The sequence below is a fragment of the Accipiter gentilis genome, chromosome 33, assembly GCF_929443795.1.
Source record: "Accipiter gentilis chromosome 33, bAccGen1.1, whole genome shotgun sequence".
NCBI classification, from domain to species: domain Eukaryota; kingdom Metazoa; phylum Chordata; class Aves; order Accipitriformes; family Accipitridae; genus Astur; species Astur gentilis.
In genome coordinates, this window is record NC_064912.1 from 9,292,992 (window position 1) to 9,310,521 (window position 17,530).

Below are 17,530 nucleotides of genomic sequence, written 5' to 3' on the forward strand. Positions count from 1 at the left end.
TTTTTAAAGACTTCTTTAGGTTTAACAGTGATACCAGAGTAGCCGAATACCATACAGTAAAGTGTCAGCTCAAGGTGTTGCCCCATCTGGAGTCCTTCTGCTACTATGAAGGTTCTACTAAATAACTGTACAGCTGTACTATTACTATTTACTATAAAGTTACAGAAAAATATTAGGACTTAATAATCTAATCTAAAACAGATTCTTAACATTTTCCTGTGGACCAGAGTAAGTCTGCCAAATTCTAGTAGTGGACAAAATGTGAAAGTTTTTAATACGTCAATCAAATGTATCAGTCAGTGCAGACACCACAATTCCAGTCTGGCATTGGTAATCTGCTGGTAAATCCCCCCTTGCAGGATTCAGCAGGTTTCTCATATCACTTGATATCAGTCAATCCAATTCCTTCATGCTAGATTTTGTACAAAGCATTTCTGCTTCTTTGGCCATGGAGAAAGTAGACAATTATTTTCCTATCCATTCCACATTACAGCTTGAGAACTAACTGACATTAGCAAGAAACATTTCAGTAGGTCATTAGAGGGATTTTGCACTCCAATAACTCAGCACAGAAAGAATAATTATTTTTCTGCAGTAACTTAGCATCTTTACGTGAGTTCTCTATACAACTTTCAAAAAAAAAAAAAAAAAAGTAAATTTCCAAACCTTGTAGAAAAGCCAACAGTGAAATTTGTGGGTATTAAATACTAATGCACATTAAAAACAAACAGACAGACAAATCTGGAAACTTCTGCTTTCTCCCTTGCTAATACTACTCACATTCAAAACCAAAGCTGTGATTACATGGCTACTTTAATCAGTTGTCCTAAGACTGTCCTTTCAGCAAAAAGGACAGTCCAGCTTGCCTTACCCATCATTGCTACCACCTCCTTTGTTCTGGCATTCTGGCACTGGTGTTTATATACACAGTGTCCTAGCAGTAACTGATCCAGTTCAAAATTGGTTTTGGGTTTTTTTTTCTGTTGGGCTATTTTTCAGACAAGCACCTGCCAAGTGATCTTCCTGATGAATTTAATACTGTTGCTGGCACAAGGCACATAGCTGAAAGCAGTCAGGGCAGAACAGACCACCTTTTTAGTCAACAAGATGCAATATAAAAGGCGGAATACCCTTTTTGGCAAGAGTAAAGTTCATATTGCATTGAAGTGACCAGGTAACCACCACAATTTACATAGCAATTGTAGAAAACCTTAGAATGGAAAGATTATGTATGACAAAATATGCTGTGCTCCATTATGTTCATGACTATTTTTCAAAAGATGGTCTATCATAGCTTCTATTGCCTAGCATTGACTGGGGGGACGGGGGGACATGACATGTGCCAAAAAAAAACCCAAATCCTACATTCTCAGATGTAAGTATTTTTTAAGCTATAAAATATCAAACTTGATGATCACGAAACTCAAAACATTATTAGTATTCTTTCAGTCACGATGAGACATTGCTACTTTGAGGGCAGATTGGAAGGGTTGGGGGTTTTGAGGGTTTTTTGCTTGGGTTATTTGGTTTGTTGTTGGTTTTTTTTGGCAGTGGAAAATTGGTGGGTTGTAACAGTCCTAAAAAAAATAATACGTAGTGTTATGAAAATGGACCACAATTCATCAGGCTACCTGTGGAAAAAAAAAAGTGTTCTAAGGATGAGGAAAACAGAATAATCCAATAAGTGTTCAAGCCTTGTACAAGTGTACAACACAAGCAAAATACATCCACAGCAAGCTTTCAGTACAGTAGCACTCTAACAAAATAAAGATCTTTAACTAGAAAGTTGAATTCAGAATCCCCCTCAAGAAAGCATTAAGCCAATGACATTTTAAATATTTCAAGAGTGTCATTAAAATATGATAATGCACAATCTGAGTTAGTTGCTATTATTTCTCTGACTCTGAATAAATTAAAGCCATTGCTACTCAGACAAGTTATTGTACTGCTGGCTCTGCACTTATGCTGGGGTGACTACTCTACAATAATTGCCTGTATGCATACTCTGTTTAAATGTGTATTGATTTATTAACATTTAAACAGTGAAGCTATTATAAATTGTCTCCATTTTTCCAATTTTACCAGCCTATTCAAATTGTAACCTTAGCTTGCCTAATAACTTAATCTTCTTTCCCTTATTCCACCCAGAATCTTCCGCATGAGGGCTGAAATCCCATCTTCCCTCACTCCCCTCTCCAACACACATGTAAACAACCAGAGCATGAAAGCAAGATTCTGTTAAAGACCATGGTTTGCATAAAAGAAGAAAAAAGCCTCTTGAAATAAAAGATGTTAAAATGCTTTTTATTTCTATTTGCCTCATTTCTTCCGAGTTATGGACGTGACAATACTGTAGGGGCACAGCAAAGCAGAAACTCCAAATTTCATTATCACATATAGGATGACAATCAATGCTTAATTTAGGGCCACAAAAGTAAACACACTTCATACTCAGTATTTCTTGCTAATTTAGTTCAACTATGGATAGCAGCGGAGATGTGGAAGAAAGCACCAACACAAACAACTAGTCTGGGCTAAGGGCCCAGGGTTTCAAGAAGGCTTGTATAGCCTCTGCTTTCCCTAGCAGCAATATTCCTTCATTGTCATACCTATGTTATTTCTTCTTGAAGTGATGAGTATTAAGGAGTCATATTTTCTATCAATTACTCAAAATAAACAGAAGAATTAGATAGTTTATCATCAACACTTCTTTAACCTCTCCATCCACTGTAAACATAAAGGAGTCAAACATTCACTAGAGTAATTAAATAAATAGAAAGTTACCAAGAAGAAGAAAAATCAGAAACTTTTAATTTCATGATCTTTTGATGAAAGTAACTGAATAGAATTAAAAGAACACCATACTATTTAATTCAGGCATAACATTCAAAACTTTCAAAAACTTAATTTCTTACTCTCACACTGCTTGAAAAATTTTAGCAGCATGTCAGAACAGTCAGCTGAATGAAAACAAAGTAAATCCAGTATCATACACTGTGGCAGGTTCACTTCAAATCTGCCAGAACATCCACAGTTCATAAGCTTTCGTCTGTGTGTTATGCTTCCCTCTGAGATCAGTGCATGGCCATAACCTAATTTTTTCAGCAGACTTATGTCTCATTCATCATGTGGGTTAGAAAAAGTAAAAAATTTAAAAAAAAAAAAATCCGGGTTGTAGCAGCAACCATAAATCTGGCATTTTGTGACTTCTGGACTTCATAACCTCAATCGTCCGTCCCCCCACACACCCCCTTTTTTTTTTTTTTTTTTTTAAATAAAACAGTGGGTAGACAGCCAAGTATACCCACTTCAGAAAACTGATGTTAGAGTTTATGTTCCTACTTCTGAACTGCTTTGTGCTTGATATGCCATTTGCATTCAGTAAAGTAACATCAATGGAAAGAGATACACTACTGTTATTAAGGATCAACATTGAACACCAACATATCTAAAATTCAAGTGATAATCAGAGTTTCAGAAAGACAGATATAATAAGATGACTAGTGAAGTCTTTCAAATTATATAATCTTAAGAGATATTTTTGTAACAACTTCTTAAAAAAAGGATTCCCATATGCAAACCAAGAATTTCAAACCAGGCCTTTCCTTATCAGTGAAAAAAGATAACATAAAAAAAAAAAAAAATCACAGAATGTGTTAATTAAATTTTTCATATTAAACCTCACCTTTTAAAATGCCAAAAATTATCTTTCATTGTTGAAATTAATCTGTAGTGCCTAATTACTAATAGAGCAAATATTTGCTCTAAAACATTTTTTAATTCACTTGCATACTACATGCAAAATCTAGCTTCTATAAGCTTTTATAAGGTCACATTCAGAGCATTAAATATATAAAAAAGTGCCATACTTTAAGAAACACCTGTCAATTTCCCAGCAACCTCCAGAAAAGTCCTAAGTTTCACAACTCTTCTGCTGTTTAGCCAAAGATTGGATAAGTATGATTTGCAATCACCTCTTATGAAGAATGAGCTGTAAGTGAAATCATCTCTCAGTGTACACAAGGTCATGCAGCACTCCTCTGCAATCCTGCAGATAGAATATCAGGGTGGGCTGGGAGCAGTCTACAGGAATGATTTTTTTTATTTTCCTGAGTGCAAATTTACACAGATATTTTCAGAGACAAATAAAACTTCCAGCAGACTAGTTACATCTTAAATCAGAAGCCTGACCTTTAAAGACATGTTCCCTAAGCTGCCTGCATGAACATTGGCTATTAAGGCTTTATTTAGTGCTCCAAAAATCTTGTAAATATTATCCTGTCATGTCACTATTAATAAGGCAAATTTTAGTAGGAAACAAATTTGACAATACAGTGTTGACCTTCTACTTTATAGAAGGGTCCTGACAAAAAAAAAGTCTGTAAGATGAACTGCAGCTTTCTTCTCAGTGATGAAATTTACACACCCTCTTTCAACAGCTCTGCTTTCAGAGAAGTCATAATAATTTAGTACCTGTCAGTGACCGGTGGCAACAAAGTTACAGAACAGGTCAGAAGCTATTTAGAGGATAGAAAAAGTACAAAAACCTACACCTTATTTACTTACACAGCCAGGATAAAAATACAATATATAGGTTTGATTATTCAGTGAAGTTCTTCAATGATCATGGAAAACTGGGGGCTTTCTCAAGAATGTATGAAAAAATACAGAATAATGTGCAATGCTACAACCTTTGCTAACCTTTGTGGTTAAGTCCAACTTTAAAAACTGAAGAACATTATAGTGCAAAAACTAAGTTCCCAATTATTTAGTAAAAATAGCACTATAATCAAAGAACCTTGTAAAGAAGGACACAAGTAGCATACTTATAAAATTAAAAGTTTTGGAACTTCCTTTTTTTCCACTGAAAAAACAAAATGGGGAGACTTGTGCTGGTAGGACAGATTTTTCTGGTGTAAAACAATGCTGAAAACATACTCTTACAATGACGATAATTGGAGCAGAAATAAAGTTGTTTGTGAAAGCTGGAAAATGACATAATGGAATAGGCGCATAAACGTAAAAGTTCTGACAAACTTAACTCTTCATAAAATTGGTTGTAAGACATAATGATCTGTAAAGTAGGGCAAGTTTTCATATGATGTCTTAACACTCACAGCCGAACACTATGGATTAGGGTTTCTCAAGTGGTATTAGTATTTTTTTGAGATGTACCTGCTGCTAAGTTAACCTATACCTTACAAATGCATGGGACAAATTCAGGAAAATCATTCAAAATGGCAAAGATTTTAAATTACAGTTTCTCATAACATAATTTGCTACCCTGCATATCAAAAGAACCAAGAAAAGGTTAGTACTATACTAGTAAATTGGAAAGGAAGCAGGAAAAGAATAGATTAAAAGAAATTCATTTCAGGCTTTGTCTTCAGAATTAAGCAGCACAAAAATCTAGTCACTGGAGACCTCAGAGCTTTTCTCACTGCACTACTGCATTCCATTTTTCTTGTCTGATGTGTTAGAATTAGTTGCTACGCAACCAAGCTATAAGCCTCAGCATTTAATAATTCTTCTGCTAATTGCAAGAGAGAAAAAGAGCTTCAGTGTCTGGCTTTGTCATAGCACTGAATTCTTCCTGTATGGAGTATCTACGACCAGTAACAATGAACTTGAAAAAAGCATTTTTATTGAATGTATCTGGGATCAGCTGTGATAAAGGTATTAACTTATATGTATAGTCAGCTGAGATTTTATTATAATGATAATTAGATTATTTACTAAGTGTTCTACTGGCTTTATAGATTGTTTTGATACGCTTCCCCACTTCCTTCCACCAGATCCTTCTCTGAAATAGGAAACTAATGACAGCATGTATGTTTCTGTTGACCCTGTGGTTCATTTCACTTACAAATTGCTAAGTATCAAGAACTGAAAATCTCAAGATTTACTTTCTAGTGTACAGCTGTCTTAACTACACATAGGAACTCACTGAGCAACTGAAGGAAACCAATTGCGGCCCCTGCTGGTACCTAATACACCTACGAAACAATAAAATCAGGAAGTTTTCCATTAAAATTCTGTTACTGAAAAAATAAAATAAAAATGTAAGAACGAAAGCATATGGTAGTAATAACATGAGCAGAGAATATCCAGTGACCAAAGTATCACAGTAACTATCAACAGTAACTCCATCTACACCTTCAGTTATATCACTTAAAAGTCTCAAATTAGTTTCCCACTTTGTAAAGAACTTTGTAGGAAAGGATTTTTCAGCTTGGTAAAGCTCAGTCAGCAGACTCATGCCAGAGCCTGAAACAGCACCCAGCAAAAACGCACGGTCTACCTTCCTTAACGTATGTTGACACAGGTATCGTTTGAATGTGACATTAGAACATGAGATTAGAATAAATTAAGGGATCATGCATTTTGATTATTTCATGAATCAATTTCAGAAAAGAATTTTGGCTGCATCACTTCTAACTTCCCAAATGTCATAATTTAAAATCTGTATATATTTAAATTTATAAAAAGGAACAAACACACATCCCAGAGCTTTAGGATCAAAGCCATGTCCACCAGTTCAGTTACAAAACTTTCTGTACAGTGAGGAAAATAAAACCCTATTGGCTTACATGTTTAGACAGCCAGTCAGTTTAAGAACCAAACCTTTGTTCTACAAGGTTATGTGAAGAAAAAGATTAAAGATGGGGTAAACAAACTGCCTGTACTTTTACTAATCTCTTTCTACAGCAAAGGCTATTTTATCCCATCCAGCTCAACTCCTCACACCACTGAAAATATGACTGTCCTCCACCTTAATCTTAACTAAAGTTTTTGTTTAATGAAAGCCTATATTTGTATGTGGAGCAGATCTCTACATCAAAACCACAGACTGAGCGTACACTGAAAGAGTTCTGGGTTTGTTTGGGTGTTTTTCCAACTAGGCATTAATGAAAGCAGGCAAAATATGTAAGATCACATCAGAACCAACCATTAGTGTTTTCAGAGCTTGCAGAGATTAAAAGATGTTAATCAAATTAAATCATTATTGTTCATTTAACTATTCAAGCCACATCTAGTATAAGGATGACATTAGCTTCCATTAGCTTAGAGAAGCTAATGTCATACCAGTTGCAATGAACCATAACCTGCAATCTGCCAATTCAAAAACCATTTTAGAGCAGTCATTTCTAATTTCACGAGCACTTCAGAAATTAAGTGCTGTATGCCTCTCTGAACACATGTTACTGAAATAAAAGTAGAAATGAAGAGTTATAGGACTTTCAAAGTTAATTCCATCAATCTAGATACATCAAGAAAGTACTTACTAATTGTCATGGATTCTGGCACAGTGGCTGAAGGCAACATACTGCTTAAAGTATTCACTTGAGCTGGAGGACTGACATCCACTCTAGTCATAAAAGCACAATATCATCAACAAATGACAACAAAATCCTGAATTCAAAACTCAACAAAAAAGCACTCCAGAAACTAGAATTCTTACCATATTCACCCATATTCGATCAACTTATGTTTAATTATCCTTTAATGTATCTGTTGTGAGTCTGATTTAAGAATACACACAAAATATCGAAATCAACAGGCCATGGAGAACACAGTAAAAAATACCATAAAAAACCAACATAATACCTATTTTCAAAACCAGGAGGTTAAGTCTGCCTGTTATTTGACAGGACTATGTAACATCAAAATAATTAAGAAATGTTCAATGTAAGAAACTATGCAAAAAGGGAAGTGTAGGTTTTTGTGTTTGTCTTTCCAAACATTTGCAAAAGTACCCCGATAAATAGTTTGTTTTCCAGTACTGAGTAGCTATGCATTAGGTAACAGTAACAAGTTGGCAGCTACAGGGTGAAGATTTTTTTAAGACAAACGTATTTGACACATACCTGTAAGGAAGATCAGGTCTTCTTGGAACCAGTTCTACCGCATGAATAACCTGTTCATGTCCCTCCCCATTCTCCAAGTCATCTAAAGTAGAATGCACAAGCATTAGCTTTTTTCAGTTAACAGTAGTTAAAAAATAAAATAAAACCAAAACCAGAATGAAGGTAGTTACATTTTTAACTAGAAATACTCATATTTTAGTAAAGACTTTGAAGACTTTAAATTCTTTCTCCAAGGTTGGCTTCTGCATATTCACCTTGAATGCCAGCAGGATTGTAAAGTCCCTTTGGAACACAGCCATCAGTTTAGAAAAAAATCAGTATTGCACAACTAAATTGTAATTTAGATGTACATTTTACATTGATAACAATGTTGCAAAGCTATGAAGAGACCTTCTTACTGAAGTTATTTTTGCAAGCTGCAGGAGTTTAACCATGACATGACATCTGATACTCATTACAAATCTGTTTGTGACTTGCAGGAAAAGAATTTGTGGTTAGTCCCCAGTATGTGAAACCTTGCAAAGACACCAGTCCTTTATGCATTCACAGCAGAGCACCATGGCTTTTCTCTGGCTTCTTATACCTATGTACCAAACATCACAAATCAAGACAGATGAGGTATTTTTTAAAAAGCATTGATAATATGCATCTGTCCACAGATCCACGACTGTCAGGATCAAAATATACACATCACTGGGCCTGTCATTAAGGTAGGTCAAGTGGAAAGAAATAAAAATCACATTTTATTGATGTTTTCTGCATCTCACCATGTAAGGGTTACCAAGTTACCATAAAACAATCCTAAAATCATGAGCTAAAACAGCACAGAATTTAAAAAGCAGGAATTCTAGGAAAAAAGTTAATAGGAATTAGAGTTATGTCAGAATGACTATAGAGAAGAAAGTTCATTTTTTAAGCTGTAGAGTTTACTGAAGCTCAGTTCCTAAAATGCATACTCTATTTTTGTTCCAAGCAACTGAATTTTTATTCAGGCTTTCTCATCTCTAGGTATATGGAGATATGATACACCCTGGCACATCCCTGAAGCACTGCAACAGACTAAAACTGAAAAAACTCATATTAACATACAACACTATAGATTAAGCTGTAATCTATCCCAAATATATGTCTTGTTATTTACCTGTATTAAGACCTATAAACCAAAATATTGGGTTAAGCTATATATTTTACAAGAGCTCACTACGCATGTTTTAGCAAAAATGTTGTCATGATAACAATGAGCTTGCCAGTTACTGGGCTGAACTGCCCTCAGAAAAAGCTAACCCACATTCCCTCTGGTATCATTCATCTAGCAAAAGTGTAACTTCCAAAGTCAAGGAAACAACTGCCTAAGGCAGCTTTCAATCTCATCAAACTGTCATTACAGCTGGGGAGAGGGTGGCCGTACCCATGTGCTTCACTCTCCCTAACCGGTTGACATTTGGTTTGTATGATAGGCCTTTTAGTCAAGACTGCCTGCACACTCTGTCAGTTCAGGATGTTCAGAAGGGCCCAGTGACAGCATGGGATGCTGAAATCAGACAGCAGAATCTGTGTTGCTGTTTCCTGTAACTGATGAACACTCCTTTCACCAGCCCAATGCCATATCGTTCTGGCTTGCATGCTGAACCATAGGGTTTACCACAAAGACAAAGAGGGGAAGGAGGAGAACTGAAAGTATCTGTATACTGTGCCAGAAGGGATCTGAATGGGCCTGTTGTTGATCATCTGTAATAGACTGAGCATTGTCTTCAAAACAGTTCCGAGATGAAGCAAGATGAGAAAAGGGTCTTTGGTATATCCTTAGTAAAAGTAAGCCCCTGTTATACTTACTGTTGTCCTCTCTGGTCATTTGTCTCCAGTACTGTCTTGGCTTGGTCTCCTGACTTTTGATTTCAGCTACAAACCCCGAGATCTAGCTCCTGATGCCTCATGATGTCTGACTGGCTACTAACTCCCACAGCTCAACTGCGAGCTCCCATTCCACCCACCCCATCCCCCATAAACAGGAACATTTACTTGTATTCCAGATTTCAATCTGTTGCAGTCAGCAAACACTTATAAATCTATGGACTTTTTCTAACAGTTTCTGTATACAATTTAAGAGAACACTATGCCACAAACAACATAATGTTTTCTAAATCCATTCCTTCACAAATTGAAAAATGTGGGAGCACAAGAAAAAAAAAAAGAAAATTTACTCTTTTTTTTTTTTTTTTTTCCACAACAACTGGTATTTCTTAAGAGGTACCTCTTAAAATACAGCAGAGGGCAGTACAGCATTATTTTACGATTCACATTTTTACCACTGAACTTGCAGAACTGAATTACACTTTTTCATAGGCCTTCAATCAAGAGTCCATTTAAACTCTTGGCACATGTAATGCAAAAAATAGGAAATATTTTATAATTAAAACATTATTTGAATGCCACTGAGAAGTTTTTAAGTGGTCACTGAAATGAGAATGCATAGCCAAAGTTTTATAAAAGCAATTTTTTATGAACAAGTAGCAAAATACTAACAGGGGATAGGGCAGGTGGGAGGGTTGGGGGTGGTGGAAGTTTGGTTTGCTTTTGGTACTGAAACAGATACTGGAAAAGCACCAGGTCTTCTCTTCCATACCTTTGACCATTTTCATCATGTAGATCTTGCTTCAAGATCTCCAAATGGTTCACATCATTCTTGAAGGGCAAGTACCCCAAACTGCATACAATACTGCAGCTGAGGTCGTATCAGAGCCAACTGAGCATAAATTTACAAAAGACACTTTCATTTATGCATGTCTGTATGAAGCGTGCTTTTACTGCAGAAACATGGCACTACTAATTCACTATCAGCTTGTGACCCACTATCATGGGTCTCCTGCAGAAAATTACTTGAGTATACTGGCAGATGAAAAATGAGATGAGCTAGCAACTGGTGCTCGCAGCCCAGAAAGCCAATCTTATCCTGGGCTGCATAAAATGAAACATGGCAAGCAGTTTGAGGGAGGTGATTCTCCCCCTCTATTTCACTTTCATGAGACCCCACCTCAAATACCGTATCCAGCTCTGCGGTCCCCAGTACAAGAAAGGCATGGACCTGTTAGAGTGAGTCCACAGGAGGGTCACGAAAAAGATCAGAAGGTTGGAACACATCTATGACTAAAGGCTGAGAGAGTTGGGGTTGTTCAGCCTGGAGAAGGGAAGACTCAGGGGAGACCTTATTGTGGCCTTTTAATACATAAAGAAGGCTTACAAGAAAGATGGAGAGAGACTTTTTACCATTGCCTGCAGTGACAGGACAAGGGGCAACGGTTTTAAACTGAAAGAGGGTACATTTAGATTGGATATAAGGAAGAAATTTTTTTACAATGAGGGTGGTGAGACACTGGAACAGGTTGCCCAGAGAAGTTGTGGATACCCCATCACTGCGAGTATTCAAGACCCGGCTGGTTGGAGCTTTGAGCAACCTGATCTAGTGAAAGATGTCCCTGCCCATGGCAGGGGGGTTGGACTAGATGATCTTTGAAGATGCCTTCCCACCCAAACCGTTCTATGATTCCTGTATCCTCTTCTGAAGAAGTATTTCCTAGCCAATCATTCCTCATCCTGTATACAAACAGATAACAGCTTCTATTGAACTGCATCCAATATTTGACACTTTCTCCAATCTGTCAAGATTAATTTGAATTCAAATTCTCAAACACACTTGCAGCTTATTCCAGCTTAGTGATAAATAGAAAACGAATAAGGATACTTTCTATTCAGCCATCCTAAACATTAATAAAATACCATACAAGACCACAGCTTAATCCCAACAAAACTCTGATTTGACATTGGTAAATACTCCTCAACTAAATAGCTACTCAAATGGACAACGCTGATTCAGATCTAGAACAAATTTTAATTGAACCTCCCATCCCAGTTGTGCAACATCTCCTATGTCCTTACAATCCCATTATTTCTTACCATTGTCCCATGTTAGAAATTCTGTTATGAAGTTTGCTGGACTTCAGTATAGTAAAATACCTACCTGTTTGGGAGTAAGAGCCAACGGCACTGACAGGAAATAGAACATCTGAGTCATCATTCAGGACCTGCAGAGGAGTCCAACTGCATATCTGAGAATTGCATGTGCCTATTTCATGAGGCCTGCATTTAAAACAAATGAACAAAACCACCTTTTTATACAGTCAATATTCACAATGCTTATATTTCTTTCAGAGATATTACTGCAAGAAAAATCTTTATTTCAATCTGCCTGCCAGTTTGTTGGTTCAGACATACATAAATTCATTAAAGATCAGACCATTCCAAAGCAGATGAGACAAGCAGTGCTTGCCTCTTTTTCTCCAAAGAGATTTCTGTGTCAGAAATAAAGAGGGCATATTAGCATCTAATATTATTCTTTTTCTCCCAGTTTTGTCTTGTCTTGTTTAACTACCTACTCTGATGATAACAGGCTTACTCTGTTTAAAATTCGTGGTTTTACTATGAAGCCAGAATAGAGTTGATATCATACTAAGAATAAGGAAACTTCAAACAGGCCAGAATTATAGCCTGGCTATATCTTGCAATAATTTCAACAACTGAGAACTTCAAGGAGAACATGTCTGAAATCTCAAAATTTTGCTTTTCAGTGGAACTTAGAAGTAAAATACCATCAATCACAGTGGCCCAAATGGTTTAAACAATGGGAAAGAAAAAAAAATAAAGGGGGGGGGGGGGGGGGAGGGAAGAGAGGCAGGGGAGGGGAGAGTAGAGAAAACGTATAGTTCAAGTATTTGCCAGTACCCATGAAGGAAAGGGGTGGGGGGGAAGATGGTCACAGGGAGGAGCATGGAAAATTTACCACTGGCTCCTGCAACATTACTTACTTTTCAGGAACTTCAGTTTCACCTACTGTGCCTTTATTTCCTAATGTTTTTCCATATAGCTCATCCTCTTCTGCATCTTCATCATCAATGCTCTTCACATCTAGTTTCCGGTATTCATACTCTCCATTCATGAATACTGAATTGCTCTTCCACGAATGGTTACTTTCATTCCCATTCAAATTTCTTCCAAGAGTGCTTTCAGATGAGGGTAATACAAAACCTGAAGATCTATCTATACTCTCCTCTGAACTTTCTCCTGTAATCAGAGACTTCATGGCATCCCCCAAATTTTGCTCATCTTCCTCTTCATCAAACGAGATAATATTTGTCACTCTCTTCTTCTTTTTTCGATCTTTTTTATATTTCAAATCTAGGAGCAACATAAAGGTTTACATAGTCAAGAAAAGAGAAACAAAGTAATAAAGTTGGGGTTTTTTCTTAAAAGAAGTCATGTACTAAATGAGTTTAGTAAAGAAAACACCACTTATATCTACAAGGCATTTCATTACCTTCCCATACACAAGATCTTTTAAATCTTTAACTACAGTCTTTATTTTATGGGCCTTACATAATTCAGATTTTAGAAGATATTTTGGAGGTGCATTCATAACAGTATTCAATTCGAACTGGAAAAGAAAGTTCAACAAACTTATAAAATTAAGTTTAAAATAAAAAATTAGCCTTAGGAAGGTTACTTTTTCACTTTCTCCAATGTTATATGGCTAGTGTATATTGCAGAGTATTATCTACACAACAGAGAAAACATGAAACGCTTCTTCGGAGAAAAAGTTAAAAAACTCACAACACAAACAAAATCCACAACTTCCAATCAAATAAAGTTCATTTTCTCTATATTCTGGAAATTGAGCAGTCAGTTTTCAGAAAAAGAAATTAAACTAGCTCCCTCCATTAGCTAATTAGCTCTTAGTCTAGAAATACACTGAAATTCTCTCTGATTACATCACATCTATGCTGTGACAGCACTTATTTTTAAATTATTACCTATTCTCACTGATTCCAATGTGCACATGAGGCTAAATGATCTTGCAAAGTTGAAGCACTCTAAGAAATATAAGAAATTTACTCACCAAGAGAACTCACATTGGAACTAAACCGTTTTGTTTAATTCAAGTCCAGCTGTTACATAGCCACAGAACACATTAACATACTTCAAGAGTAAGAGGATGTTAAAATCCATTCTGAATGCAAATAGAATTCCAGCAAAGAACATAGACTTTAATGAAAACATCTGAACATCTGACTTGCTCTAACGTTCAACATATAATGGCATTTGAACAAACCCAATCTTTTTAAAGTGAAATTTTATTGTAAGTTGTACATTACATGTACTGTACGCTTAATGTATGTTATGTTGTAGTCATGCGCAGCATATGGTCAGTTATTCTGTTATTTCATCTTGCAAGCCTTTTCTATATTAACAAAGTGATCCCAAGTCAAGTATCACCTACTATTTTAATCTCATTTAAAGTGCTAAACAACAAAAGCTTTACCACAAGTTTGTTTTGAAAACCATGTTTTGAGACAAAGTCTATTTTAAATGCCAATAAAAAACAGATCTTATCTCAACTTCTATTCCTACCAGATAGCATTCACATGTGGGTTTTTTTTTCCTTTTTCACATAACCAAAACAATTTAAAGCCTAAACTCAAACTTTGTTTCTTAAGTGAAAAACACATATATCCCAGAATCCTCCTGCAGCTTTGTACCTTTACAAAGCAGAACATTTTTTCAGCTCAATTTCTGGAAATAAAGATAAAATATTCCTTTGCTATTTTTGGAACTGAAAACGTATAATGAATATCACATTTTGCTTGATTAATTTCAAATTATAAGAGATTAAGACTTTGGCTCTTTGTGAGTAACTAACATCTTACAAACTGGTTGCAACACTAACACATTTAAAGGTAAAAAGAGCATATGAGTGAATTTTCATTTGTGGTGATTACCTACTTCATATAGGAATTCAGACTGTAAATATGGGCACTGCCTGAAGAAGATAACAAACTAAGATTTTTACCTGATATGTAACAACAGATATATGGCACTGTATTTCCAACTGATAAAGTGCCAAAAGAAAACACATTAAAAATGAAAAATCATTACATCAGAAACTGCAAGGCATAATCTTATGAATAAGAAATTGAAATTCAGGCCACATGCAAAACACTTGACCAATAAGATAGTATACCTTCCCTCTCACAGTGATATAAGAAAGCTAAAATACACATTTATCATCCAGTATTTCTAAAGAATTTCATACTTTTTATTTCACACTCAACTAGTTTGTATGTGTAATGCACTTATTTTTAAGGGTTTTGTTCCATAATAGCGCATTAAACACATTTGAATATTTTTAAGTTTCTGAATGACACTAACATTGCAAAAACGCTTACCAGCATTTACATTCTTTGAGAGAACAGGAAGTGGGTCAGTGTCTTGATCAGGTTTCATTAGGATCGAGACAGCAGATGATGCAGTTATCTCTCTAAGGAGGCTGCTAACACCCTGAGTGGATTCTTTCAATAATGAGGTTACATTTTGCGTTGACTCCTTTAACAAATCAGACACAGTCGGTGTGCTCTTGCTCTGCCCATTTAAATCCTTATTATCAATGTTGATTGCAAAAAGAATGGAGTTCAGACCTTCAGATAAAAGAAAGAGGGAAAAAAGACCAAAAACGCAGTATATATTTCATATTAATGTATGAAGATAGAACCTAAGGATTAACACAGCTATGACATGTAAAACATTCTTCCCCCAAAATTTCCCACTGTCCTCCATGCATGAATTCTTCTTTCATGTACCGTTCATTCTTTTTGAGATTATATTCAAGCTGATGCAATCAGTTCTGAATTTATCTTGATAGCTGTTCAGCTGCACAGTAAATAAGCAGTAATTACGGTGAACTTGTTTATTTATAACCTTTTATTTAAACCCATTTCACTACGAACTTTAATATTTGTTGGTTCCTATATTCTATTAACACTCCTGTGAATCCTATCTTGCAGAATGAAGCATGTGACCACGTGTCTGAGAAAATGGGGCGTAAAAGGTAATGATACATCACTTCTGTGGTCAAACTCTAAAAAAGTAAATTATCTGTTATCATTCCTTACTCTTACTCTCTCCTTCCATGTATTTACCTATAACTTGGGTCTTACTATAAAAGTCTATCATTCCTCTTTTCTAGTCAGGAATAACCCCTTTTGTTTTCTCTAAACTGTGCTAGGTTTTAAAAAAAAGTTAGCCTTGACTGATGAAGAGTTAGAAAATTTATGTGAAAGACTTTTAAACTGTAAGAGGGCCAGATCCAGTGTCTTGTTCATCAATTCATAGCATAAATTGGCATACCTTGACTATTCACCCCAAATGTGCATCTGGCAGACATTCTCCAAAGAGTGTGTTAGAGAAGCTCCTCACAACCAGAAACAGATAAAACACCCCAAAATGAAGTAGTTTTCCAAGAACAGTAGCATTTAAGGAAAAGTCTTACCAGCTGCCATTGTAGGGATCATACTAGAACGTTCTTCATCCATCATAAAAGACCAGTCTTCATAGAAGACACTATAATTTGAAAGGAAAAAAAAAAAGGGGTGGGGGGGGGAAGAATATGCAGTCCTATATTAACATATATTCCACTTCTAAAAGACATGAAAATGCTGAAAAATGAGTACACCAATGGATCAAATTATATGTCACAGTAACTCCCTGAAGCTCTGAAATATACAGAACTGTCTGAACAGTTATCAAAGACATGCTAAATAGTATTTTACCTTCAGTGTTACCTCTGCATTTTTTAGGGGCAAAAAGCCACTCAGGGCAAGGAGGTTCATACTACATTGGCAGTCACAATATTTCTCTACACTTACTGTTATACTGCATATATAAGTTTTTAAATAACTATAGCTGACCATAATTACCAAGCCATTTTATAAAATACTGGAATACAAGAATACAAACAAAAAGCTCCACTTCATCTTGAGCAATCTGATCTAGTGAAAGATGTCCCTGGCCATGGCAGGGGGGCTGGACTAGACAATCTTTAAAGGTCCCTTCTAACCCAAACCATTCTATTATTCTATGATTTGGTGACCTGTTTCAATACCCAAAACCACATCAACTACCCTAAATAGTCAGAGTCAACTAGGAATTTGGATGCAAGAAAAAAAAAAAAAAAGTTAACACGAATTTCACTGTGAACACATGAATTTAGTTGTTCTAAACCTGGTTCTTTTTAGTAGCAGGATGCTGTATTTTTACTATCAGCACTCAGTTAACTAAACATAAAAACAAATAGCAAGAAAACCTTCAACCTATATTAAACAATTTTGACAGATTCATTTAAAAGTTTCCAAAACAGGTAAGAATTGGGGATGTAAACTGAGTCTGTAAATCCCATTTGCATCTGGGTAACATGTAAGTCTTAAAAATTCTGGAAAAAGCCTTTTTAGAAATAATATTTCATGTACAATGCAGAGAGAGCTGATAATCCTGATACTGTGCAAGTATTGCTACAAGCATGAGAATAATTAGTGACACAGCAATCCAATGGTTTTCATATTTTTTTTCCTTTGCTGTTTCATTCGTCTTTATTTGATTTCATATCAAAATCTGTCTTGCAAGAAAGCTACAGAGAACTCAAACAGACTAAAAATGAAAAGGAGGTACTAATGAGCTCAGTTCTGGCAATAATCTTATCCAGTACATCCATTAATTGACACAAATGGAAAGAATGCCTTTCTGCTGAATCCGCTGGACTGGATTAAGCTCAACAGTTCTTG

The 17,530-nt window shown here is 35.8% G+C and overlaps 1 protein-coding gene across 6 annotated transcripts in view; it reads right to left on the reverse strand.

The window, feature by feature from the left end:
• SNX29 (sorting nexin 29) overlaps nt 1–17,530 on the reverse strand; it is a 112,226-nt gene that overhangs the window by 77,289 nt on the left and 17,407 nt on the right. For all 6 annotated transcript variants that reach the window (XR_007510332.1, XR_007510333.1, XM_049835411.1 and 3 more), the window contains exons 6-11: nt 16,243–16,313; nt 15,143–15,391; nt 12,728–13,097; nt 11,884–12,002; nt 7,869–7,950; nt 7,287–7,369 (exon numbers count right to left, since the gene is read on the reverse strand). Coding sequence is in view for 4 of the 6 variants with exons in the window: in XM_049835411.1 (XP_049691368.1) it covers nt 7,287–7,369; nt 7,869–7,950; nt 11,884–12,002; nt 12,728–13,097; nt 15,143–15,391; nt 16,243–16,313 (974 nt within the window). In the remaining 2 variants the exon portion in view is untranslated. The remainder of the gene's footprint in view (nt 1–7,286; nt 7,370–7,868; nt 7,951–11,883; nt 12,003–12,727; nt 13,098–15,142; nt 15,392–16,242; nt 16,314–17,530) is intronic.